The sequence below is a fragment of the Sorghum bicolor genome, chromosome 5 (assembly GCF_000003195.3).
Source record: "Sorghum bicolor cultivar BTx623 chromosome 5, Sorghum_bicolor_NCBIv3, whole genome shotgun sequence".
Taxonomy (NCBI): domain Eukaryota; kingdom Viridiplantae; phylum Streptophyta; class Magnoliopsida; order Poales; family Poaceae; genus Sorghum; species Sorghum bicolor.
Genome location: NC_012874.2, coordinates 71003369 through 71031182, shown reverse-complemented (window position 1 = coordinate 71031182; position 27814 = coordinate 71003369). Strand labels below are relative to the sequence as shown.

General features: G+C 43.1%; 2 protein-coding genes across 6 annotated transcripts in view; both read right to left on the bottom strand.

Moving 5' to 3' along the window:
• LOC8076340 (putative disease resistance RPP13-like protein 3) overlaps positions 1 to 2818 on the bottom strand; it is an 11012-nt gene extending 8194 nt beyond the window's left edge. For both annotated transcript variants that reach the window (XM_002449985.2, XM_021461825.1), the window contains exons 1-4: positions 2684 to 2818; positions 2475 to 2564; positions 1873 to 2318; positions 1369 to 1776 (exon numbers count right to left, since the gene is read on the bottom strand). In XM_002449985.2, the coding sequence (XP_002450030.2) occupies positions 1369 to 1776; positions 1873 to 2285 (821 nt within the window). In that variant the 5' untranslated portion in view covers positions 2286 to 2318; positions 2475 to 2564; positions 2684 to 2818. The remainder of the gene's footprint in view (positions 1 to 1368; positions 1777 to 1872; positions 2319 to 2474; positions 2565 to 2683) is intronic.
• On the bottom strand, positions 7288 to 27200 carry LOC8076341 (putative disease resistance RPP13-like protein 3). Of its 4 annotated transcripts, none has more exons than XM_021461826.1 (6): positions 27066 to 27200; positions 26857 to 26946; positions 26255 to 26700; positions 25751 to 26158; positions 8218 to 10158; positions 7316 to 7827 (listed from the first exon to the last, which is right to left on the bottom strand). In XM_021461826.1, the coding sequence occupies exons 3-6, from the start codon at positions 26665 to 26667 to the stop codon at positions 7824 to 7826; spliced, it is 2766 nt and encodes a 921-aa protein (XP_021317501.1). In that variant the 5' UTR covers positions 26668 to 26700; positions 26857 to 26946; positions 27066 to 27200; the 3' UTR covers positions 7316 to 7823. The 4 variants fall into 4 exon arrangements, 3 of the variants coding, with proteins under 3 accessions (XP_021317502.1, XP_021317501.1, XP_021317504.1); XM_021461829.1 differs by having other exon boundaries at positions 7330 to 7827; positions 9396 to 10158; XR_002453635.1 differs by lacking the exons at positions 7316 to 7827; positions 8218 to 10158 and adding exons at positions 22346 to 22646; positions 23047 to 24940.

Here is a 27814-nt window from a genome sequence, read left to right as displayed (position 1 = left end):
AAGCTTTGCCTCCCATCTCCTTGTTGGACGAATCCTTCGGCTATCCATCTCTCTATCAACCGCTGCTTATTGATCTGATAATCTTCAGGAAATATACTTAGATATAGTAAGCATGTCTTCAATTGTGGAGTCAGATCATAATAGCTAAGCAGCAATATCTTCCTCATACTATCCATACCAGGATTGTTTCTTAGTCCAGAACCAATTGAGTCACACACATCCTGCCACTCATTTACATTTCTTGACTTATTAGCCAGCAAGCTAGATGTGGTTACGATGGCTAATGGGACACCTCCACATTTCTTCAAAAGATTTTCAGATACATCAGAAAATTGTGGAGGACACTTGTCTATAGACCCAAATATTCGTCCATAGAATAAGATTTTAGAGCTCTCTTGAGTAAGAAGTTTCATCCTATAGCAACCACCAACATGCTCAGCAACATCAGTTATGCGGGTAGTTGTGAGTACTCCGCTTTTCTTGCCATTCTCAGGTAGCGCGCACCGTATCATCTCCCATGGTTTTGTATCCCATATATCATCAATAACAATGAGGTACCTGTATGTATGCAGCAATAGAGTCATGATAAGAATATAGATAGAGATGATTTACGTTATAAGCATATGTTGGTAATAACTTGCAAGGTAATAAGTAGGAACAAGTCCATTCTTACTATTTTTATGTGTTTTTTAATCTCTCCTAAATAGTTAAAGTTATCAAGTTTGCACTCAGATTAGGTAGGTATGAACTATGATATATGGAAGCAGTTTTACCTGTATGTTGGCATTCTTTAGTGGAATATGTTGTGTAATCTTTTGGTATAAAAATGTAACATAAAAATACAAAAGCAATTGTTTATTTCCACCATGGAACAACGTCATAGATGCACACACAACACAATTAGGCATTGATATATATAACTGTATGTCATAAATCCAACATTTTTCTGTTGACAGACACCATATATATGTGCAATAATCATGTTATAGAAAGATTGATGGAGTTTTTGAGATCTTTCGTTGACCTGATACAGTGATTTTAAATTTAGCAAAACCTTCTATCATAAAAAAAACATTGTTGCTAGTAGGTAGAGTACAATGAGGACAAATGGTGGCAAGAATGCTCGTTTGCCCACAGTTGTGTATTCATTTGGTTTGAAAGTATAAACTGATTGGGCAATTTTAGAATGGAAAGAAGATACACATGTAAAGCCACCGCCACAATTTCTCATTGACGACTGTAACTAAACATGAACCTACAATCTTACTGTTGACAGTACCACGTATGTGTGTAATAATCTTCAGAGGTTTCCATCCAATGGATTTATGCGGTGATTATATTTGGACTAGCACACAAGACAGCACGTACCTCTTATTTTTGAGAAATTCTTGGACAAGGTCAGTAAGATGATGTTGACCCAATGCTGTGTTGTGAATGCCCATGTACTCATTTCTATCAAGCTCATAAAGCAAGTCCTTCAAAATTTTTATAATATCAGGATCACGAGACACCGACACAAAAGCCGTGCAATTGTATTGCTGTTTAATCTTGTCATAAACTGCTCTAGCAAGCGTTGTCTTGCCTAGTCCTCCGAAGCCAACAATAGAGACTATCCTTTCTTCAACAGACGACTCGCCACCATCTTCCTTTGTCAACATCGAGATCAGCTCTTCCCTTGGCTTATCAATGCCCACAAGGCTAGCCGCTTTAGTGTACAGAGCTGTTATGCGAGGGTCGACTGAGGTTTTGGTAGGAGTAATAGCATCAACCTTGTACCTGTGTAGAGAGATTAAAAAACCAGAACAAAGAGGCAAATAAGAGAAAATTTTGCTGAAATTCAAACGCAAAAGTCTATGATGTCCCGGCACTAACCTGTCACGTCGCTCGGCCACGTCTTTGACACGCTCCTTGATGTCCTTGATCTCTTGGCCAATGTCATGGCGAGTCTTGGCGTTGCTCACAATACTTGTCATCTTCTTGACGAACCTTTTCACACTCCTTTTGCTGGGAGGCTCGGAGCCCTGGACACGCACCAGGAAGGTGTCAACTATGTCCTCCATGTCGTAGGAGAGCTCCCGAACATCCCGAGCCCAGATCCTAATTACTTCTTTGAGCTGCTCCTGTGGCACCTCTCCGACATCGCGGAGGGCGGCATGCATACTCTCCAGCTCTTTCCTGACGAACTGGATGTCTTTCTTCACTCCCTTCTGAAGGTTGTACTCATCTTGGAGCAGCTGTCCTAGCTTGGGAAGCAGGGTGCCCAGTGCCCCAGTCGCAAACTCCATGGCCCCCAAGGTCACTACTGACTACTGATATCCCTGAAAGCACATTTAATTTGAATGAAGATCTAGAGATCAGAAAAGAGCTTTCGTGCAGATTAGAATGCAGAAGCAGCATTAATCCACCACGAAAAGAGAAGCAGCAGCAGAAGAAAAAGCAACAAATTAAATCAAAATGGAAGATGTGCAACTCACCACGGTTTCATGGAGCCTATAGCTGAGATGAGCAGTGGGGATTGAAGAGTGGTGCAGGAGTTTGCTCGAATGGGGTTGAGCGAGACGCATCTGGGAAGAGCCGCATAAACAAATGAAATCAGTGCTTTAACTCCAGACTCAATGAAAAACCTGTAATTCATATTATAGTCTCTTTAATTAAACTTTCCAATTGAACACGCTTCACTCACCGAGGTTTAGAGCCCATCGAGGAGACCATGGGCGACAGTGACGATGCCCGGAATGGCCAGCGTGCGCCAAACAATGGGAAGCTGAGCGAGCATGAAGTCTGACGATTCACACTTTGTACAGAATGCAATGCTTCGCCTTGCTGGACCGCACTAATTAAAGAAAGCTGCAGCATCGATAAATTTTAGTGGAAGAGTCGAATCGAATCAGCTGCCCAGGCCCACGACCCAACCTATCCTGCCGGCCACTACCTTCAATCTAGATTCTCTAATAACTTCCTCCAGAAAAAGTCATAGGTGACTTTCGGTAAACTTATTTTTGCCCTCAAGAGCATGTGCTCCCACTCTCTCTACCACTGAATTCGCATTGAGAAGTGTGCAAACACACATCTCAATACGATCCAACGGTGGCTTCATATCTCAGCTTTCCTACTCCAGCCCAAACATGAAAAGCAGCCCAATTAAGGCCCATTTCGTGGCTGATTGCTACATGGTCATTGGCTCATTGCTACACGTCTTGAAGCAAACAAAGAGGGAAAAATCGAATGCAAGCATTACTTATTTGTTGGGTTCTGCCATTAGTATCACAGGAAGGAAGACCAAAAAGAGAAGCCGATCATCAACCAGTTCGCAACATCACAGCAAGCGCGTCAATCACCACTTCGCCAATCGCGGCACCCTCACATGGTAGCTTCACGAGGATGTCGCTCCACAACATGATGATTCCGGCTAGCGTGACGAGCGGAGCAGACGCAAGGGCAAAGGCGAGCGCGACCTCTGGTGGAGGCGGCGGCAATGCAGACGCGGCAAAAACCTTCGCTCGGTGATTTTTGGCGTCTAAAACAGTCACTGAGCGGCAAAATAGGTTACCTCAGCCACAACATGGGTCTTACTTAGGCCTTGTTTAGATACACCCAAAAACCTAAAACTTTACAAGATTCCCCATCACATCGAATCTTGCGGCACTTGCATGGAACATTAAATATAGATAAAAAGATAACTAATTGCACAGTTTACCTGTAAATCACGATACGAATCTTTTAAGCTTAGTTACTCCATAACTGGACAATGTTTGTCAAATAAAAACAAAAGTGCTACAGTGTCAAAATCCAAAAAAAATTGGATCTAAACAAGGCCTTAGACTGCTTTCTATGTTTGGGCTGAGGAGGCTAGGAGTGGGAAAGCTGAGATGCGCAGTCATCGTTGGATCGCAAATGAACGGCGTGACCTGTGAAAGTCAGAGAATCTGGATTGCACTACCTTGGCCCTCCAATGCTCCGCCTCCAGCTATAAGCATCCTTCAAAATAGAAAAGGTGTCTTTATTATATATTTAAAAAAAGCTAGAGCAATCGATTTTGTGTGCGGTCATGTCGAATTTTCTTGTCCATATTTTTTCTTTAGCTGTGTTAACACCACTAGCCATAACGGGTAGTGGATACTGTAAGAATTCAAGTAGCCATGCAGCATACATTTAACAAACTTAATCAATTAAATAATATATACATTATACGGTCGCCAAGATTCTAGCTTACCGTGATTTCCTATCTGAATTGAGCTTGCTCGTGTATGAGTATCTGTATAGACATTTTGGAATGAAGTATATGTACATACTTCTTAGAATGCAGTACTTGTATATATATTTTGGAACGCAGTACATTTCCGAATGAAGTACACACGAATACGCTACATTAAGACAGTATAAGTACATACTTAAAACCAGACTATATATATATATATATATATATATATATATATATATATATATATATATATATATATATATATAGAGAGAGAGAGAGAGAGAGAGAGAGAGAGAGAATACTTTGTAGCTAGATACAGAATATGTATGTTATTCTGTAGCCAGGTCCTAACACCGAACCGTTGGTGCGTGTGCACAAGCCAATCACATTATTATCCAGGTTGTGTAGTAATTACCCGAGTGTGGTGCATGCATGCGGTATTTACTGGCGCACATAATTTAGCCGTATGTAAATATATAGTCATGAGGTAATTAGGCGCTGAATTGTTTTCTAGAATCTATACTGCCTCTTTTTATTAGTTACGATAATATATTTACTGGACTTGCAAATTGTTATGTCTTTCGATCTACCCTGACTAGCTAGTTACGGTAATGATTACTAGATTTAATTTTTACAGTAATCTTTACTAGATTTTTAAATAATTTGTAATTATTTACTAGAAGTTATGCTTTTTCGTTCTAGGTGTAATTACGATAATATATTTACTATATTTTTTGCACAATTATTTACTAGAATATTAAAATGTATTGGGTAGTTTATTGCGTGGCTACTACTGCGTTAGAGCAAGTATTATACAGCCAGCTGCTGGCTGTAAGATTTCTTTACAGTCTTCTTGCAGCCCACTTATATAATGGTTAACTCATCATTATTAATACATGGCCCATATATCTGTCTCACAGTGAGCCGGCTGTAAGCTTACAGCCCGCTTTTACTCTCTCTCCTTTTCTCTTTCCTCCACCTCAGCATTTAGCTGGCTTACAGCCTACTATAATACTTGCTCTTACTGGCTCGCCTTAATTTCAGCCAACTTCCATTGCATTGCATGCAGCTGAGTGGACCATGTGACGAAGCCGAGCTGCAGCATGCAGGTAGCTACGGTAATTTTTGGAAAGTTATAATTAACGTGGCCAACCGTAATTGATTCTCCTTGATTTGCTCATGTTGATTTGCTCATGCCGTATGCATGCATGCAAAGCTAACAAGGATCATATACGTCAATGTGTGTGACGAGAACACGGAAGTGTACATGCGCATGCAAGGATTACGAGAGCGCACATGTATATTGAAACTTTTGCCAATATACATATGGTGAACTGTGGTAAATATTCGAGGAGTTAACAGATTCATGCAACAAGAAGAGATTTACTCCCTCCGTCCCTGAAAAAATAGATTTCTAGCAAGTTTCAGACAGATTAGCATAGCTGTGAAATGACTAAGTTATCCTTAATTAATATGAATTTTACCATTAAGATGCACAGGAATCACTGCTTTGGGCTACGAGCTGTTCACATCATTTACTCATCCAGCCAACTGTCCACCACTAAATGAAGGAGAGAGAGAGACGAGGCGTGTGCGTCTTGGAAGCCACGATGAATACGAGGCGAGCAGTGGGGACCATATATCCTAGAAATTGATTTATTTGGGAACAAATTTTTAATCTAGAAATCTATTCTTTCAGGGACGGAGGGAGTACAAAATAGTAAACGTTTCCTAGCAAGAGTGTGTATTCAGATTATAGTAATAAATAACTCCAAATAAGGATTGTCGTAGTTGAGTTTGTATTCAAATTTGGCTGCTTGGCGCACCATGAAAACATATTACTGTAACCGAGACTAATTTACCATAAAGTAATTACGATAATTAGGATCGTTTGTAACAACAATTAGGTATATATCCTAATTTTCGTGTTGATTTCTGGTAATGTTGGCAAGAAGAAAGCAAAAATTTTAATTTGCAGATTACTGGATAAGTGCAACTGATACGGGAAAAAGAAATTTGTCATGGATTAAAATACTTGAGATTAGGAGGGAAAAATCAGAACTCATAGCAACTATATATGATGATGTCCAATATATAATCCATTAGAGCAGAATTACAGAACGACATTGAGAAAAAATAGATGTAGACTTGTAGACTGAAGCAATAATCAAATTCTATGAAATGGCCTTGTTTACTTCCAAAATTTTTTGCAAAATATGAATAGTAGTACTTTCATTTGTATTTGACAAATATTGTCCAATTATGGACTAACTAGGCTCAAAAGATTCGCTTCGTCAATTCCGACCAAACTGTGTAATTAGTTTTTATTTTCATCTATATTTAATACTACATGCATACGTCTAAAGATTCGATGTGACGGAGAATCTGAAAAATTTTGTAAAATTTTTAGGGAACTAAACAAGGCCATGGTATTGATGGACTGGACACTGGAGTGCATAAAAATAGATGTGTTGCATGATAGCTTCCACACCGGCGAGTTTGGTCACGGTGGAAGAAAACCATCCCGTACGTAAGCCAAGGATTCAGGTCACTTTCGTGGCCGCCTATCCCGCAGCAAGATTTGCCAGCGCCGTTGGCCGGCCGATCACCCATACATGGTCGTCGAGATGGGGGACCTGTCGTTTTTGCTCGACCGGCGGGAGCAACTGCTGCATTAGAGATCCATGCACGTATCACCGGCGATTGGGTGACACACGAGACCTGCAGCTTCACCGTCGAACACCGTCGGATGGAACCAGCACTACGGGAGAACCGAAATTTTCCGAGTGTCACAGGCTTCCCCGAGTGCCAAAAATCGGACACTCGGGGAAGCCAATCTTCCCCGAGTGTTGCACTCGGGGAAGAGAGGCTTTCCCAAGTGCCGTAGCCTACCAGGCTCTCGGAGAAGAGCGACACTCGGGAAAGACCCTCTTCCCCGAGTGCAACACTCGGGGAAGAGCCATACTCGGGGAAGAAAAGTGTTATTTGACGGTCCAAACTAACGGTGCCGTTCTAACTTAAAATGAAAAAAAAATCTTTGTATCATGAAAACATATAAACCGCAATGCATGTAGAAGACCAAAACATTTTTTAAGTTTTGAACGGAGAGAGTATATTCCAAACTACGATAATAGGAAGCATATGAGTGTGCCTCCATTAATGTTCCACAATATTACAGCAAGCCAATCCCAGCATGAGCAAATAGACATAGTATGTATATAAGTACATAAGTATATAGAAAAGCCAAAATATTTTATAATTTATTTAGAATCGAGGGAGGGCCGGGAAGGTCTAAAGAGCACAAGTAAATTGAAACCTTGAGCAAGCCAGGTGGACGTGGATCTACAGAGATCCAGCAAGCATGATCAAATACACAAGAACGTTAACACAATTATTTGAGTGCGGGGGCAATCGACGGTGATCTCAGAGTTAAGCTAGATCACACGCAGTGGCAATGCTGTAGATGAATCAACTGCAATGGCGACATACGAGGTGGAGACCGTGCGCAACAGGTGGGAGTGGGACATATATTGGTGAAGATCTTCGAAGGGGGGAACATGTTGTAGGTAGTGGTGGAGGTCCTCCGCTGAAAATCCATAGAACTAGTGCGTACATCCTTCCATTACCTGGTGCATGTACACACCAAGGAACTTGCATCAATTAGTAATAGAAAGGTCACAATTCCTACGGGGGTCAGCCAATTTGATTTCAGAATACGGGATCGGAACAGATTCTAGCTGTGAAAAGCAACATAGCTCACAGCTACACTGTCAAATGACCCGTTGTGCTAGTGAATGATGATTAACATGTATATATAACTACATGCATGGCAAAAGTAAAGGATTATTATTATAGACATAAAACTGTAACAAGCTAGCATTATGGAAAACATGCATGTAATTTGTCATGGTGGTATGTTGGAGATACATAGGGCCATCGATGTCACTGTATTCATGGCAAGCATAGGTGTTATTGAAAAGTTACTGAACCGGGTAGAGAGGAGTACTTATATGTACCTGCACAGCTGGCTCCACTGCCCATTGATTCCGACATCAATATCAGGGTGGTTCGGGTGGGCGTGTGCCTCTTTCGTCAGGGCTTTCATTGCCACATCTTTGATGTCTCTGGCTCTCTCTCCATCTAGGCAAACCCAAACCCTCTGTAGTGACGGGAGGTGGCATAAGGCCAGGTCGTCAACTGTAAATCCACTATCATCACCGAAATCCTCTAGTCTTATATCAAAACAAAACCGTTGAAGGCTCGGCATAGCTCCAGGTGGGAACATAGATGGCACCGTCGAAAACCCCGAGAATACACACCGTGTCACACATGGGAAGGCATCAGCGCTAATCATGAACCTTTCAAACACTTGTTTGGCGCCAACCATTCCCAGGTGGAGAACACGAAGAGCCTTCAGCCGGCCGAGGACATGGATGTCCTCCCTTCCAACTTGACCCACCTTTATGCATAGCTGGGATAGGAGTTGAAATGATGTGTGATCAATCCATGTCGGCAGCCGACTGGTTCCAAAAATAACAAGATGAGATAGATTCCACGGGGAGTCCACTGAGCCTTCAAGATGAACTTCCACGTCATCTGAGATTTCTACTTGTAGAGTTTGGATTTTGTGCAGTTTGCTAAGGGACCCCACCAGAACTCTGCATATCCTTTCATCCCATCTGCCTTCCTTGTCCTTCCTGAGAACAACCATTAGCACCCTCAGTTGCGTCAGATGGCCCAGCTCTTCTGCAATGTATGCAGAATCCACATTCATCCGAAGCAGCTCCAGAGACGATAGATTTCTCAATCCACTTGTTGGCAGCCTTGTATTCATCCCAACGGCAAGGCACATTAGTTGTCTCATCCCCAAGATACTCAATGGGACTTGTTTTATGTAAGTTCCAGAGAAGTAAAAAGTCTGCAAAAACTGTAGATTCCCTATCTCCCTTGGGACCTCACCAGCGTATCCAGTATCTACTAGACTTAGAAACCTCAGGTGAAATAATTTACAAAGAAACTCTAGACTTGTATGGTCTTTAAGATTGCACTTTTCAAAATCCAATACACGCAAAAGATGATAGCACAAAAAGGGTGGCATTGAATTAATTATAGCAGAATTGCTTATAGTAAGGGATCTTAATTTTGACATGTTCATTGTAGGCCAGCTAGCATTATGGATAGAGAGCCTGCGAACCTTGTTTTCTGAAGATGTGATTTGCCTGCAGTCACCATATACAGTGGTAGCAAAACTTTCATCTCTTGACAAGGAACAAATGAGATCAAGCACCATATCATGCACCCGGCATCTAAGAGGAGACAAGTCATCCCCCTCACTGTCTCCTGGCTGGATGAGGCATCTGTTTAGAAGCTCATGGTAGTAACTCTGTCCAACCTCAAATAAGCTTTGCCTCCCATCTTCTAGTTGGACAAATCCTTCAGCTATCCACCTCAAAATCAATGTAGTTTTTCGAAACTCATAATCTTCAGGAAATATACTTAGATACAGTAAGCATGTCTTCAGTTGAGGAGTTAGATCATAATAGCTAAGCAGCAATATCTTCCTCATGTTGTCCATACCGGGATTGTTTCCTACTCCGGCACCAATTGCATCACACACATTGGACCACTCATTAATACTTCTTGTCTTATTAGCCAGCAAGCTTGATATGGTAACAATAGCTAATGGAACACCTCCACATTTCTTCAAAACTTTTTCAGATATATCAGAAAATTGTTGAGGACAATTGCCTATAGAGCCAAATATTCGACCATAGAATAAGATTTTAGAGCTCTTGTCAGTAAGATGTTTCATCCTATAGCAACCACCAACATGCTCAGCAACATCAATTATGCGGGTAGTTGTGAGTACTCTACTTTTCTGGCCGTTCTCTGGTAGAGCACATCGTATCATCTCCCATGGTTTTGTATCCCATATATCATCGATAACAATGAGGTACCTATATGTTTGCGGCAATAGAGTCATGATAAGCATATATAGAGATGATATGCAGTATATATAAGCATATGATGGTAATACTGCAAGGAAAGTAAGAACATGCTTGGCGTAAAGTTGAAACAATTTCATTCTTACTGCTTTCTAATTTCTACTCTAAACAATAAAAGTTATCCTGTTTGGACTCAGATTAGGTCTATGTACTCGGAGTGCGGGAATATAACTACAATTGTGTAATCATTCGGAATAAAAATTGTAATAGCAAAATACAAAAAGAGATTGGTTGTTTCTTCAATGGAACAACATGATATATGCACACTTTCTTAATTACTCACCAACTAGTATATCCCTATGTTACAAATCTAATATTTTTGTACTGACAAACACCACACATGTGTGCAGTAATATTGAGAGATTGTTTCCTGGCAATGAAAACCAAAAGTAGATGTAAACATAGCGACCAATACTGGTCAGACACTTTGGTTAAACGGGATATTGGGACATGCCATATTCATATGGGCCAAGTGCCCTAGAAGTGGCCTAACTAGTGCCATTCACTACTACAGAATTCTTTTTCTAAGGTGGGCAAAAAGGATTTTCCGAGGCAGGCAAGATAAACGCCTCCAATAGAAAGTCACCGTTAATCAAGCATTAACGGAGGCACTTGCTTGCCCCCCTCGGTAAATAAATTAGAAAAAATAAAAAGCCCATCGATGTGCCCGCCAAGCCCATCGATGTGCCCGCCAAGCCCAATCCACCATTGCCCCCGCCCTACTCCAGACACACAGCCCTCGATGCCGCCGTCCTCATAGCCTCACATTGGTTCCCGTGCGACACCGCTGCTAGAGAGGGTCAGGCACCGCGCCACCGGGAGAGGGTCGGGCGGCTGGGGCTGTGGGGTTGGTGAGGAGCAAAAGGAGGGCCTCAGGATGACGCCAGAGGAGAGGCCGCACCACCTGCTCCACGCCGCCGCTGGAGGAGGGGTCCGTGCCCCCGCGCGTCACCGCCAGAGTGGGGAGGGCAATAGAGTCATAATAAGCATATATAGAGATGATATGCAGTATATATAAGCATATGATGGTAATACTGCAAGGTAAGTAAGAACATGCTTGGCGTAAAGTTGAAACAATTTCATTCTTACTGCTTTCTAATTTCTACCCTAAACACTAAAAGTTATCCTGTTTGGACTCAGAACATGCCTTTGGTCACTTGCCCAAAATGAACAATAATCTCGGCCAAAACAGAGTGCGGGACAAAAACATATTTTAGTCCCGGTTGGTGAGACCAACTGCCCAACGGCTATTATGTCAGACATCGGTAGAGGGGACTTTTAGTCCCGGTTGGTCTCACCAACCGGGACCAAAGCCTAGCCTTTAGTCCCGGTTGGTACCACCAACCGGGAGTAAAAGCTTTTGTCCCGGTCCGTCCCACCGGCCGGGACTAGTGTTGGAATTTAGACCCTGTTTTTAAAAGGAACCGGGACTCAATGTCCCTCCCCATATTTGAACTCTTCTTCCCGTGGCCGAGCCCATCGATCTTCACTCTTTTGCTGTGTTCTTCATTTGGAGTTGCTTGTTCTTGCTCTCATCTCCGGCTATTGATTCATTTCATCGTTTCTACACCGTCATCGACTTGTTAAGAGGTCACTAGCTTCATCTTCTCAACATTTAGAAGCGGCGTATGTCATTTCCTAGTGTTATGTATATTGTTTTTTATTTTATGGTTTTTAAAGAGGTTATTAGCTTCATCGTCATTTCAAAAGCGACGCGTTTTTTTAGAGAAATAGTGGTAATATGTTTTTTTATTTTAATTAGTTTAAAAAAAATAAAAACATATAATACTTTAATTTGTAATTTTTGACCGATTTAGTTAGTTAATTATAACTAGTATACATACCACATTTCATGATTATTTAGAAAAATAGAGAATTTTTGTGCTTTTTTAATTTAGCTTGTTTAGAAAAATTAGAAATAGAGAATTTACCAGAGTTGAATGCAGCACTTTCAAAGCCCATCTTACTTCAGTGGGTTCTACGGCAGACACCGGACAACAATTTGTGTGGCTACTATGTGTGCGAGTTTACGACGGTGTATGCCAAAAGAACTAATCTTGAGCACCTAAAAGTATGTAACATGTATATATAATAAGAATATTTCATTTATTTGTTGCTATTTAATAAATCCTATTCATACCTCTAACTTTTTTCTTTAATGTCTATTAAAGGAGATGTGGCTGAAGGAGCAGGTGTTGGATGCGGTGCGCCTAAAAGGAATTCAGGAGACAATCGTAGGATTTCTTAACGACCAAGTCCTGGATTCCGGCGGCGAGTGCTACTTCAACCCTCAGGAGCAGATGAAACCAAATAACGATGATCATTTGTACGATGCTTGAGTGGTGGAGATAAATTGTGTTATAAATACTTTGTCCGTGAAGCATATGTGTAAATATTTTATTATGTACCTATAGATACATATTATTTATATATATAGTGTTTTATAGTATATTTATATGTAATCCTTTAAATTATATAAATTATAGGTGCGCATTCCATAAACTACCAGCAAACAATACGCATTCGAAAATAACAATAACATAATTGTAAACCCTAAATGGAAAACTAAATGAAAAGAAAAAGAAAAAAGAAAAAAGAAAAAAGTCTTTAGTCCCGGTTGGTAGCAACAACCGGGACTAAAAGTGGAGGCCAGGTGGCACACCCTGGCGCACCTTTTAGTCCCGGTTGCTGTTACCAACCGGGACTAAAGGTGGACTTTAGTCCCGGTCCACGGAACCGGGACTAAAGGTGGGACATTTAGTCCCGAAACCTTAGCCCCGGTTCCGTAGCTGGGACTAAAGGTGCTTACGGCCCGGGGCTAAAGCCCTTCCCTGTACTAGTGAGATTAGGTCTATGTACTCGGAGTGCGGGAATATAACTACAATTGTGTAATCATTTGGAATAAAAATTGTAATAGCAAAATACAAAAAGAGATTGGTTGTTTCTTCAATGGAACAACATGATATATGCACACTTTCTTAATTACTCACCGACTAGTATATCCCTATGTCACAAATCTAATATTTTTGTACTGACAAACACCACACATGTGTGCAGTAATATTGAGAGATTGTTTCCTGGCAATGAAAACCAAAAGTACATGTAAACATAGCGACCAATACTGGTCAGACACTTTGGTTAAACGGGATATTGGGACATGCCATATTCATATGGGCCAAGTGCCCTAGAAGAGGCCCAGCTAGTGCCATTCACTACTAGAGAATTCTTTTTCTAAGGTGGGCAAAAAGGATTTTCCGAGGCGGGCAAGATAAACGCCTCCAATAGAAAGTCACCGTTAATCAATCATTAACGGAGGCGCTTGCTCGCCCCCCTCGATAAATAAATTAGAAAAAAATAAAAAGCCCATCGATGTGCCCGCCAAGCCCAATCCACCATTGTCCCCGCCCTACTCCAGACACACAGCCCTCGATGCCGCCGTCCTCATAGCCTCACGTTGGTTCTCGTGCGACACCGCTGCTAGAGAGGGTCAGGCACCGCGCCACCGGGAGAGGGTCGGGCGGCTGGGGCTGTGGGGCTGGTGAGGAGCCAAAGGAGGGCCTCGGGATGACGGCAGAGGAGAGTCCGCACCACCTGCTCCACACCGCCGCCAGAGTGGGGAGGGCCACGCCCCCCGCAATGCCACCAAAGGAGGGGGCGCGCCCCCATGAGCTACTGCCGGAGTGGGGAGGGTCGTACCCCCCGTGACGGCTGCCGCTGGAGTGGGGAGGGCCACGCCCCGCATGATGCCACTGAAAGAGGGGGCCGTGCCCTCGTGTGCCGCGGCCAGAGTGGGAACAGGCGCGTGCCCCTATGATGTTGTCCTGCCGATCGACTACTTGTTGTTGCTGCTCCGTACTCCCAGGATGGGCAGCCACCTTCCGCCGCTAGGAGAGGCTGGGGTGACCTGCGTGCGGCCAGGAGAGCAACCGCTCTCGGTTGGGAGTGAGGCGACTGGGGAGGGTGGGAGTGAGGGGATTAGTTAGCTAGAAACCATAACTTTTGTTTATATACTGCTCGCTCATATCGGGTCTCGTCTCTGGTATGTGGCTGAGAAATTGTAGTTCGCTGGGCTAGATTTTAGGAGGCGGGCAATGTAATATAACTGCCTCGATTAATGATTTACCGAGGAGGTTGCGCTATAATGCCCGCCTTGATTAATAGGCATTAACCGAGACAGTTATATTATATTGCCTGCCTCAGTTAATGGATTTTAGGATTAACTGCCTCAGTTAATAAAAAATGACCGTCTTGGTTAATCCGAGGCATTGATTAAGGCGGTTGCAAATTGTGCTCGCCTCCGAGTGGGTTTCAAAAAGGTCGCGGTTAAGTTATTCTGTAGTAGTGATTGAAGTGGCATGTAAAACCAAGCCCCATCAAGGGGTCGCTTGTAAATTAAAGCTTACCTATACATAGTGCCTAGAGCAAGAGGGCAAGGGGGCTCTCCCTTCTGACTCTGGTTGAAAACCCTAGCAACCTCTTTCTAGTCTTCTAAACATGTTCGGGAACTGCTTTCCCAATATTGGTGCCCACCATGCTCGGCACCAAATTTTTCAGAACAGCCAGAAGTTGGAGCATCATTAAAGACCTCTCTAGCCATGTCTTCGTTGACAGACCTTCTTCGGCTAGGTCTTCATCAGTATACGTTCTCTAGCCGAGTGTCGGTGGACATTCAGAGTTGTCGCTCCTACGTTACAACTTGGAGCCTTCGGGAGTTGTCGAATCCTTTTCACCACTATCTCAATAACTAAGTTCAATACGAAAAAACTAACGTGCATTCATTAGTGTCATCCTCTGCTCACATACATGTCAAACATGCACGCTCTTGCTATTTGTGTGTAACATACCGAAGGTGAACCAAGCCTTCGGCCGTATCAACTTTTTTTCAAAAAAATATATAACTTTCCCATAGCCAAAGCATTCGGCTGTATCAATTTGTTATCTAAAAAAGAAAAAGAAAAACCAACCATTTTTTAGCGGTCAATGCCTTCGATTGTGTAAAACTAATGTGCTCCAGCCTCCAGCTCATTGACTCAGAGCTCAAGGTTGGAACTAAAGACCTCCAAATGCTAACCACAAGACCTTACAAAAGCTTTAAAGTAATAATTTTCTTAACAGAAAAAACAGTTGTGTAATAATTTTCTTCAAAGTAAAAAATGGATTGGTCAATTTTACAATGGAAAGAAGATACACAACGAATGATAAACCTATAATTTTACTGTTTACAGTACTATGCATATGCGTAATGATTTTCAGAGGACTTCATCCAATGGACTCATGCCGTGATTATTTGGGACTACAAGACAAGACACTACGTACCTCTTATTTTTGAGAAATTCATGGACAAGGTCAGTAAGATAATGTTGACCCAATGCAATGTTGTGAATGTCCCAATACTCTTTGTTATCAAGCTCATAAAGCATGTCCTTGAAAATTTTTATAATATCAGGATCACGAGACACCGATATAAAAGCCGTGCAATCGAATTGTGGTTTAATCTTATCATAAACTGCTTTAGCAAGCGTTGTCTTGCCTAGTCCTCCAAAGCCAACGATAGAGACTATCCATTGTTCAGCCGATGACCTGCCACCATCTTCCTTTGTCAACATTGAGATCAGCTCTTCCTTTGGCTCATCAATGCCCACAAGGCTAGACGCTTTAGTGTACAGAGCTGCTATGCGAGGGTCAACTGAGGTTTTGGTAGGAGTAATTGCATGAACCTTGTACCTGTGTAGAGATGAAAAAAAGCAGAACAATGTGGTAAATCAGAGAAAATTTTATTGAAATTCAAACGCAAGTCAGTAACACCTCGGCACTGACCTGTCCCGTCGCTCGGCCACGTCCTTGACACGATCCTTGATGTCCTTGACCTCTTGGCCAATCTCATGGCGACTCTTGACGTTGCTCACAATACTTGTCATCTTCTTGATCAACCTTTTCACACTCCTTTTGCTGGGAGGCTCCGAGCCCTGGACACGCACCAGGAAGGTGTCAACTATGTCCTCCATGTCGTAGGAGAGCTCCCGAACATCCCGAGCCCAGATCTTGATTACTTCTTTAAGTTGCTCCTGTGGCACCTCTCCAACATCACGGAGGGCGGCATGCATACTCTCCAGCTCTTTCGTGACGAACTGGATGTCTTTCTTCACTCCCTTCTGAAGGTTGTACTCATCTTGGAGCAGCCGTCCCAGCTTTGGAAGCAGGGTGCCCAGTGCCCCAGTCGCAAACTCCATGGCCCCCAGGTCACTACTGACTACTGATATCCCTGAAAGAACATTTGAATGAGGATCTAGAGATCAGAAAAGAGCTGTCGTGCAGATTTGATTGCAGAAGTAGCATTCATCCACCACGAAAAGAGAAGCAGCAGCAGAAGAAAAAGCAACAAATTAAATCAAAATGGAAGATGTGCAACTCACCACGGTTTCATGGAGCCTGTAGGTGAGAGAGAGCCGAGGGGCAGTAGTGAGCAGTGGGGATTGAAGAGTGGTGCAGGAGTTTGCTCGAATGGGGTTGAGCGAGACGCATCTGATCTGGGAAGAGCCGCATAAACAAATGAAATCAGTGCTTTTCTCCAGACTCAAGGAATCTGTCCCAAGTCTCCATTATTTAAACCACAGCTAACGTACGTTAACTGTGTATTGAGTATTGCGGTCATGCACGAGACGAGTGTGGACAGTGTACTCACGTGACCGGCAACATGCACACATATCTACATACTGCCATTCTGTTTAATCTCAGCAGTGTACCTAGGTTCCATATGTAAGGTTAAACTATTCGGAAAGAAAAGGATTACAACATAAATTAATGTGGTACAGGACCCCATGTTCATCTCGATCAACAGATTGGTTTCCCTACCTCAAGTCGTCATTCAAATGAACTAGTAGCCCGTAAAGCTATCGATTCCCATACGTAGGGTAAGCTTTTTCTAACAGTATATATAGTATGTTGCAGTGATTTGTCTGCCTTTGTCATAGATTTTTTATAATACTGATTATGGTCGAATACTCACTTCACCAAAGAAAACTTTTAGGATTAGAAAATTAACCATCGAAATTTGATGTTTCAGCTCCTCACCCTAGGTCGGGCTTAAAGAAATCAATCTAGCAAGTATGTATAGCAACTCCAGTACTCCACTTAACTTAGCCGTAAGCCGTCTATAATCTCCGAAGATGCTCTCAACGTTTCATATGTGTCCACGGATGCTGACTAATTCTTTTGGTGTGCAACTTTTGAACCAGTAGCTTCTTTGGTGTATGAGTTTTGGATATAGTTTTCCAAGTGGGCCAGGCCCGCTGGGCCGGCACAGGCACGGCCCGAGAAAGCACGGCCCAAGAACGGCACGGCCCGGTAGCCTGCGTGCCCGTGCCTGGCACGGCCCACCCCCGTGCCCGTGCCTGGGCTGCCAATTCGGCCCATGGGCCAGCCCGGGCACGGCACGGTAAAGTGGCCTGGCCCGCTATCGGCACGGCATCTGGCAGCCGTTCGATTCCCCTCGATGGATTGTGGCCGTCCGATCCAGGGCATCCGCGACTCGCGGGGTATATAAGCCAGCCAGCCCGGGCACGGAACGGTTCACTGAACCCTAATTCATTTCATCCTCTCGCCTCTCGGTCTCTCTCTCGGCTCTCGGTCTCTCCGGCTCCTGGTCTCCCACTCTCGGTCTCTTGGCTCTCGCCCTCTTCGCCGACGACCGACGGTGGCGAAGGGCAAAGACAACTCCAAAGGGCGACGGCGAGTCGCCGTCGTCTCCGCGGCCGCGGACCCCGCCTCATCTTCTCGTCCTCCGGCAAGCACAGCTCTGGAGCTCCGACGAAGCAGGTATATTCGCCATCCCCTTCTGCTCTTCTTCTTCTTTCTCTAACTAAGTCGCACTGAGTCACTACCTCTTCTGTAGATCCGCGGATCCGCTACTCCTAGGAGCTCTGGCTCCGCCGTCTTCATCGCCGGTGACGTCTAGGTAAGAAAGACAAACCCTAGATCCGTAGTCTAACCCTAACCCTAGCTCTGATATGCTCTGTTTTTTATTTTTTTTTCTTTCATCTTGAGTTCTTAACTGTTGTTCTTGACTTGTTCTAGTCTAACCGTAACCCTAGCTCTGATATGCTCTGTTTTTGATTTTTTTTACCTTTCATTTTGAGTTCTTAACTGCTGTTCTTGACTTGTTCTAGTGTAACCCTAAGCCTAGCTCTGATATGCTCTGTTTTTTTCTTTCATCTTGAGTCGATTGAGGCCAGGGCAAGTGACGATGCCGGCCCGGCCTCCCTCCGTCTCTGAGGACACGGTGGAGGCTAGTGCCACTGCCATGGCCGAAGAGATGGAGAGGGTTCGCGACCTCCCTGGTGACGACGACGACATGGGTGAAGAAGAGTTAGAAGAGCTCTTCGGCCGTGGAGTTGTAGCTGGTGGAGATGGCGCAAATGACCCCATCGACCTTGACGGTGATGAAGACCGTGAGAACGCCGACGACGACGAGGACCAGGTATCACGCCCCTCTACCTCTGATGTCTGGCAAGATTTTAAGAAGCTATTCAAGATGGGTCCTAAAGGTAAGAAGATCAGGTATGGTGTTGTCTGCATCCATTGCAAAAAAGAGTACTCTGGTAGATCTTCCATTGGCACTGGCCACCTACGTCGTCATAGGGATAAATGTGCTAAGAGGCGAGAGAAAACTAGGGGGTTTAGTCAGTCTCAGATTTCTTTTAATCCTGATGGTTCTATGCGTAATTGGGAGTATTGTCCTATGCGTGCTCGTACTGAACTTTGTAGGTTGCTTGCTAGGGTAGATGTTCCTATCAGCTTTGGTGAATGTCCTGCTTTTCAGGAATATATTAATAATGCTCATAATCCTAAGTTCCAAGCTGTCTCTACACAAACCACCACAAGAGACTTAACCAAAATGTTTTCTGATAGAAAGAGTAAGCTTGTTGAGGTTTTGTCTGCTGATTCTGTTAATTGTGTGTGCCTTACCTCTGATATATGGTCTGGCAAAGCTAAAGAGGATTACCTTAGTGTTGTTGCTCATTACATAAACCCTGATTGGCAATTAGAGAAGAGGATTCTTGGTCTTGTGCTTATTGATTGTTCCCATAATGGACAAAACATTGCTGATAGAGTTGCATCTGTTCTTGGTGAATATGGTGTGCTTGAAAAGGTGTTTGCTGTTACTTTGGACAATGCTTCGTCTAATGTTTCTGCCATGCGTATGCTTAGACCTATTTTGTCTAGATATCTTGGTCTTGATGTCCCTTCAGAGGATCCAAGACATCCTGAATCTGCTGTTAGTACTATGTTCTTGCATCAGCGTTGTGCATGCCATATAATAAACTTGATTGTTAAGGAGGCACTTGATTATCTTAAACCTTTGCTTGAAGTTTTTAGAACTGCAATATCATTTCTAAACTCATCTAACCAGAGAATTGCAGCATAAAAGAACTACTGCATTGCAGCTAGTTATAGGCCTAGAAAGTTTCAGCTGGACATGGATGTAAGGTGGAACTCTACATATCTCATGCTTAAGACTTTGTTTCCTCACAAGGATCCTTTCACTACTTTTATACATGCCAACTATCCTAGAGGTGAGGAAGGTGAGTTGCTGCTAACTGAAGAACATTGGGCTGTTGCTGAAAAAGTACTTAGGTTTCTTGAACTCTTCTATGATGCTACTGTTGCCTTGTCTGGTGTTTACTATCCTACTTCTCCACTTATGCTTCATTATCTAGTTAAGATATCTATACACCTGAAAAATTATGCTAATGACATTCATCTGAGAAATGTGGTTCAACCTATGGTAGATAAATATAATAAATATTGGAGGGATATACCTTTGATGTATTCTTTTGCATTCATCTTAGATCCTAGAGCTAAAATGAAGGGTTTTTCAAAAGTGTTGAGAAAATTGATGGACCTTACCAGTACAGATTACAATGCTTATCAAGTTGGCACTAGAGCAAGGCTTACTGATGTTTACAATAAGTATGAGGAGAAATATGGAGCTGTTAGGTTGAGGAGGACTGTCCCTCAAAACCTGTCTGGTAAGAAAAGATCTGCCTGGGATGAAATATATGATGATGATTGTAGTTCTTCTGGTGGGGGTACTTCACTCGTGCATTCTACTCTTAATTTATCTAGAGATACATCTGCTACTGCTTTGCTGCATGCTGCTACTTCTACAGCTTCTAATGCTTATGAACTTGTCTCATACTTAGACTGTGACACTGTTAGCCAGTTGGATGATTCATTTGACATCTTGAGATGGTGGCATGAGCACAAACTAACATATCCAGTGTTATCCATCATGGCTAAAGATGTTTTAACTGTTCCTGTGTCTACAATATCTTCGGAATCTACGTTTAGTATGACTGGCAGGATCATCGAGGAGCGGCGGAGGAGGCTGAAGCCGGAGACAGTGGAGTGGCTCACCTGCATCAAGGACTGGGAGTTGGCGGAGGCAAGGTTGCAACACAGTGTTGAGGACAAGGAGCTTGAAGAAGAATTTGAAGAACTCTATCTTGATTAGTGCTCCTGGACTTCATGTTTAATCTTTATTTTTGCTTGAACTTGGGTTTGTAATATGAGAACTTGGACAATGTAAGAACATTGAACTTAATTCTGCTTGTGTTTCCTTTGGACTTTGGTTTTCTTTCTCTGGTTCTTTTCTGGCAATTTAGATATCATAATCTGCTTGTTGACTTAATTCTGAGTCTGATGAAGTATTTTTGTGAAACATGTGGCCGTGCCTGGGCTGGCACGGGCACTGCAGTGCCATCGGGCCTGTTGGCACGGCACGGCACGGTTTGTGCTTGATAGTGCCGTGCCTGGGCCATCACCACGGCACGTTGGCACTATCAGGCACGGCACGGCATGCCGCCGTGCCTGCTGTGCCCGTGCCTAGCCGTGCCGTGCCATGTCGTGCCCGTGCCCGTGCCGTGCCGGGCGGCCCGTTTGGAAAACTATAGTTTTGGAGTAGGACTTCGGTGGTGAATTGAAAGCCCTGTCCGGCTACATGGTGTCGTGGGCAGTGGTGAGGGTTTGGCGCCACGCTTCTCGTTGGAGGCCTCCTACTTCCTAGGTTCGGTTGAAAAACCTTGGGGCCTCGATCATCAATGACACAGGTACGCGCGCACCCCAAACTATTCCCTTGTTGGTTGCCTCATGAAAGGTTGTTTGTTCGCCGCTGATTTGGTGGCTTCATGGGGTTTGTGTTGTTGCGCTGCTATCGCATTGTTGTTTCTTTTGTACTCTCTTCATTCCAAATTGTAAGTCATTACAAAATAATAATTATAGAGTAATAATTATTATCTTGGAGAGTCAAACTTTTCTAAGTTTGACCAAATTTATATTATAAAATAATAATTATTATGGTACTAACAGAGTATCATTACACTATAGGAAAATCCTACTTTGCCGAGAGCCGATATCTTTGCCGAGAGCTGTCGAGTAGACACTCGGCAAATACCTTCCTTTGCCGAGCGCCACGTCAGACGCTCGGCAAAGGGCTCTTTGCCGAGAGCCGAAAGCAGGCGGTCGGCAAAGAGGCTCCTCTTTGCCGAGAGCAGTGTGCTCGGCAAAGGCGCGCTCTCGGCAAAGTCCCTGTCCACCAACCGCCGGCGGCCAGCGTCTCCTTTGCCGAGAGCCTTCCGTTTGGCTCTCGGCAAAGGAAGGCTCTTTGCCAAGTGCCAGCTGGCCAGGCCCTCGGCAAAGCAATCTTTGCCGAATGTCTTAGCTGACTCTCGGCAAAGTATTTTTATTTTTTTTTTGTTTTTTGTGCTGAGTTTTTTTGGTGCTTTGTGTCACTATTGCAAACTATATTTTAAAGTTTGGAGGAAATTTGAGTTTTTTTGGTATATTTAACAGATTTATTTTGTTTCTTGGTATGTTTTTGGATAAATCAAATGTGAACTACAAGTACATAAACTATCGCAACCCCGTGCTTCAAAAAATGATACTCATGGTATTAAGTGTATTTTTAGTCCGTATCCAAGACCTCACATGAAATCTCGACCATCTCGCTGAGATAACATGTCGAGTTACGTGCGCAAAAAGTGGATTAAAATTATATAAAATCCATACGAAGTCCGAACATCGCGAAACTTGGTGATGCGTCGTGTTATCGCATGTGGAAGCTATGGTTAAAATTTGAGAAGATTTGAAGCAAGTGTATGGCACAAACTTAATTGTACGTACATGATAGGATAATATTATATAAAGCCGTCAGCTCGGCATGATCTACTGTTACTGAAAGTCTAACGAACATAGTAAACTGAAACCTTGAGCAAGCCAAGTGGATCTACAGATATGTTCGTCAAGCATGATTGAGTACACAAGAACAATGTGAGTGTAGTTATGGCCAATTATTGGCCATTGATGTCGATCGTAGAGTAAAGCTGCACCGTGAAAAGTGGAGTTGGTGAATCTATGTTAAAGGCGATGATCGTAGAGTAGACCTGGTACATGTACACAACAAGCAATTAGCATCATATAGTATATACGAATAACTCAGAAATTTTATGAGGACAGTCACATTGATTTTCGAATACGCAGCAGACTGTCTAACTATGCAAAGAAGGAACATAGGTCACAACTAGATTGTCCAATCGCCAATTGCTCTGGTAACAAATGAATAAAAATGATAACTAGAAGCGTAACAAATGTAAAGGATTCTTATTAGCGGCACATAAAACTGGAATAAAATAGTAGGTAAATAAGCATATTTGCCATGCTAAGTGTGGGGTGAAACTCAGTGGCATCCATCGATGTCATAGTACTCATGGGATCATGCAGAAGATTATTAGACAGGCTACAGTAAGAGGTGGTTAAAAAAGTAGAAAAAGGAAGAATACATACATGCACAGCTGGATCCACTTCTCATCAATTCGGATATCAATATTAGGATGGTTGGGGTGGGCACGTGCCTCGTTCCTCAGTGTCTCTTTTACTTTCAATGCTAACTCTTCACTCAATGTCTCCTCTCCATCAAGGCGAACCCGAACGTTCTGAAGGGATGGCAGGTGGCTTAGGGCCAGGTCATCAACAGTAATTTCACTATGACCACCGAAATCCTCTGGTCGGATATAGAATTTAAAACGTTGAAGCCTGGGCATAGCTCCAGGTGGGAACATAGATGGCACTGTTGAAAACCCAGAGAATTTGCACCGTGTCACACATGGGAAGGCATCCACGGTAACCATGAACCTCTCAAACATTTGTTTGGCGCCATCCACTTTCACTTCCAGAACAAGAAGAGCCTGCAGCATGCCAAAGACTTGGATGTCCTCACATCTAATCTGACCCACCTTTATGTCCAGGTAGGATAGGAGGAGAAATGATGTGGGATCGATCCATGTCGGCAACCGACTGGTTCCATAAATACCAAGATTGGATAGGCTGCACAGGGAGTCCACTGAACCATCAAGATCAACACCGCACCAGAACTCTGCACATGCTTTCATCCCATCTGCCTTCCTTGTCCTTTATGAGCATAACCATCAATGCCCTCAGTTGTGTCAGATAGCCTAGCTGTTCTGCAATGTATGTAGAATCCACATTAATCTGTAACAGCTCCAGAGACGATAGATTTCTCAACCCACTTGTTGTTGGCAGCCTTGTACTGTCCCCAACACGAAGGCTCATTAATTGTCTCAGACCGAAGAAACTCAATGGCACTACTTTTATGTCAGTTCCATCGAACCTAAATGACTGCAAAAACAGTAGCTTCCCTATCTCTCTTGGGATGTCGCCAGCATATCCAGTGCCTGCTAGACTTAGATACCTCATGTGAAGTAATTTACCAACAAACTCTATACTTGAATGATCACTAAGATTACAATCTTCAAGATCCAATACACGCAGAAGATAAAAGCTTGAAAGGGGTGGCATACTGTTAATTAAAGCATAACTGCAGATAGTGAGCGACCTCAATGTTGACATGTTAATAGTAGGCCAAGTGGTATTATAGATAGAGAGCCTCCGAGCCTTGCTTCCCAAAGAAGATGTGATTTCCTTGCAGTCACCATTTAATGTGGCAGCAAAACATTCATCTCTTGACAAGGAGCAAATGAGATCTAGCACCATATCATGAACCTGGCAAGAAAAAGGATTCATCTCATCGTCATCCATGTCTGCTGGCTGGATCAGGCTTCTATTTAGAAGTTCATTGAAGTAACTCTGTCCAATCTCATGCAAGCTTTGCCTCCCATCTCCTTGTTGGACGAATCCTTCGGCTATCCATCTCTCTATCAACCGCTGCTTATTGATCTGATAATCTTCAGGAAATATACTTAGATATAGTAAGCATGTCTTCAATTGTGGAGTCAGATCATAATAGCTAAGCAGCAATATCTTCCTCATACTATCCATACCAGGATTGTTTCTTAGTCCAGAACCAATTGAGTCACACACATCCTGCCACTCATTTACATTTCTTGACTTATTAGCCAGCAAGCTAGATGTGGTTACGATGGCTAATGGGACACCTCCACATTTCTTCAAAAGATTTTCAGATACATCAGAAAATTGTGGAGGACACTTGTCTATAGACCCAAATATTCGTCCATAGAATAAGATTTTAGAGCTCTCTTGAGTAAGAAGTTTCATCCTATAGCAACCACCAACATGCTCAGCAACATCAGTTATGCGGGTAGTTGTGAGTACTCCGCTTTTCTTGCCATTCTCAGGTAGCGCGCACCGTATCATCTCCCATGGTTTTGTATCCCATATATCATCAATAACAATGAGGTACCTGTATGTATGCAGCAATAGAGTCATGATAAGAATATAGATAGAGATGATTTACGTTATAAGCATATGTTGGTAATAACTTGCAAGGTAATAAGTAGGAACAAGTCCATTCTTACTATTTTTATGTGTTTTTTAATCTCTCCTAAATAGTTAAAGTTATCAAGTTTGCACTCAGATTAGGTAGGTATGAACTATGATATATGGAAGCAGTTTTACCTGTATGTTGGCATTCTTTAGTGGAATATGTTGTGTAATCTTTTGGTATAAAAATGTAACATAAAAATACAAAAGCAATTGTTTATTTCCACCATGGAACAACGTCATAGATGCACACACAACACAATTAGGCATTGATATATATAACTGTATGTCATAAATCCAACATTTTTCTGTTGACAGACACCATATATATGTGCAATAATCATGTTATAGAAAGATTGATGGAGTTTTTGAGATCTTTCGTTGACCTGATACAGTGATTTTAAATTTAGCAAAACCTTCTATCATAAAAAAAACATTGTTGCTAGTAGGTAGAGTACAATGAGGACAAATGGTGGCAAGAATGCTCGTTTGCCCACAGTTGTGTATTCATTTGGTTTGAAAGTATAAACTGATTGGGCAATTTTAGAATGGAAAGAAGATACACATGTAAAGCCACCGCCACAATTTCTCATTGACGACTGTAACTAAACATGAACCTACAATCTTACTGTTGACAGTACCACGTATGTGTGTAATAATCTTCAGAGGTTTCCATCCAATGGATTTATGCGGTGATTATATTTGGACTAGCACACAAGACAGCACGTACCTCTTATTTTTGAGAAATTCTTGGACAAGGTCAGTAAGATGATGTTGACCCAATGCTGTGTTGTGAATGCCCATGTACTCATTTCTATCAAGCTCATAAAGCAAGTCCTTCAAAATTTTTATAATATCAGGATCACGAGACACCGACACAAAAGCCGTGCAATTGTATTGCTGTTTAATCTTGTCATAAACTGCTCTAGCAAGCGTTGTCTTGCCTAGTCCTCCGAAGCCAACAATAGAGACTATCCTTTCTTCAACAGACGACTCGCCACCATCTTCCTTTGTCAACATCGAGATCAGCTCTTCCCTTGGCTTATCAATGCCCACAAGGCTAGCCGCTTTAGTGTACAGAGCTGTTATGCGAGGGTCGACTGAGGTTTTGGTAGGAGTAATAGCATCAACCTTGTACCTGTGTAGAGAGATTAAAAAACCAGAACAAAGAGGCAAATAAGAGAAAATTTTGCTGAAATTCAAACGCAAAAGTCTATGATGTCCCGGCACTAACCTGTCACGTCGCTCGGCCACGTCTTTGACACGCTCCTTGATGTCCTTGATCTCTTGGCCAATGTCATGGCGAGTCTTGGCGTTGCTCACAATACTTGTCATCTTCTTGACGAACCTTTTCACACTCCTTTTGCTGGGAGGCTCGGAGCCCTGGACACGCACCAGGAAGGTGTCAACTATGTCCTCCATGTCGTAGGAGAGCTCCCGAACATCCCGAGCCCAGATCCTAATTACTTCTTTGAGCTGCTCCTGTGGCACCTCTCCGACATCGCGGAGGGCGGCATGCATACTCTCCAGCTCTTTCCTGACGAACTGGATGTCTTTCTTCACTCCCTTCTGAAGGTTGTACTCATCTTGGAGCAGCTGTCCTAGCTTGGGAAGCAGGGTGCCCAGTGCCCCAGTCGCAAACTCCATGGCCCCCAAGGTCACTACTGACTACTGATATCCCTGAAAGCACATTTAATTTGAATGAAGATCTAGAGATCAGAAAAGAGCTTTCGTGCAGATTAGAATGCAGAAGCAGCATTAATCCACCACGAAAAGAGAAGCAGCAGCAGAAGAAAAAGCAACAAATTAAATCAAAATGGAAGATGTGCAACTCACCACGGTTTCATGGAGCCTATAGCTGAGATGAGCAGTGGGGATTGAAGAGTGGTGCAGGAGTTTGCTCGAATGGGGTTGAGCGAGACGCATCTGGGAAGAGCCGCATAAACAAATGAAATCAGTGCTTTAACTCCAGACTCAATGAAAAACCTGTAATTCATATTATAGTCTCTTTAATTAAACTTTCCAATTGAACACGCTTCACTCACCGAGGTTTAGAGCCCATCGAGGAGACCATGGGCGACAGTGACGATGCCCGGAATGGCCAGCGTGCGCCAAACAATGGGAAGCTGAGCGAGCATGAAGTCTGACGATTCACACTTTGTACAGAATGCAATGCTTCGCCTTGCTGGACCGCACTAATTAAAGAAAGCTGCAGCATCGATAAATTTTAGTGGAAGAGTCGAATCGAATCAGCTGCCCAGGCCCACGACCCAACCTATCCTGCCGGCCACTACCTTCAATCTAGATTCTCTAATAACTTCCTCCAGAAAAAGTCATAGGTGACTTTCGGTAAACTTATTTTTGCCCTCAAGAGCATGTGCTCCCACTCTCTCTACCACTGAATTCGCATTGAGAAGTGTGCAAACACACATCTCAATACGATCCAACGGTGGCTTCATATCTCAGCTTTCCTACTCCAGCCCAAACATGAAAAGCAGCCCAATTAAGGCCCATTTCGTGGCTGATTGCTACATGGTCATTGGCTCATTGCTACACGTCTTGAAGCAAACAAAGAGGGAAAAATCGAATGCAAGCATTACTTATTTGTTGGGTTCTGCCATTAGTATCACAGGAAGGAAGACCAAAAAGAGAAGCCGATCATCAACCAGTTCGCAACATCACAGCAAGCGCGTCAATCACCACTTCGCCAATCGCGGCACCCTCACATGGTAGCTTCACGAGGATGTCGCTCCACAACATGATGATTCCGGCTAGCGTGACGAGCGGAGCAGAC

Excerpts from the sequence above, each read along its gene's own strand:
- LOC8076341 (XM_021461826.1), bottom strand. The coding sequence starts at position 26,667 with ATGGAGTTTGCGACTGGGGCACTGGGCACCCTGCTTCCCAAGCTAGGA. Across the intron at positions 26,159-26,254 it reads GTGGCCGAGCGACGTGACAG|GTACAAGGTTGATGCTATTA; the intron begins GTTAGTGCCGGG and ends CTCTCTACACAG. Across the intron at positions 10,159-25,750 it reads GAATTTCTCAAAAATAAGAG|GTACCTCATTGTTATCGATG; the intron begins GTACGTGCTGTC and ends GCAAACATATAG.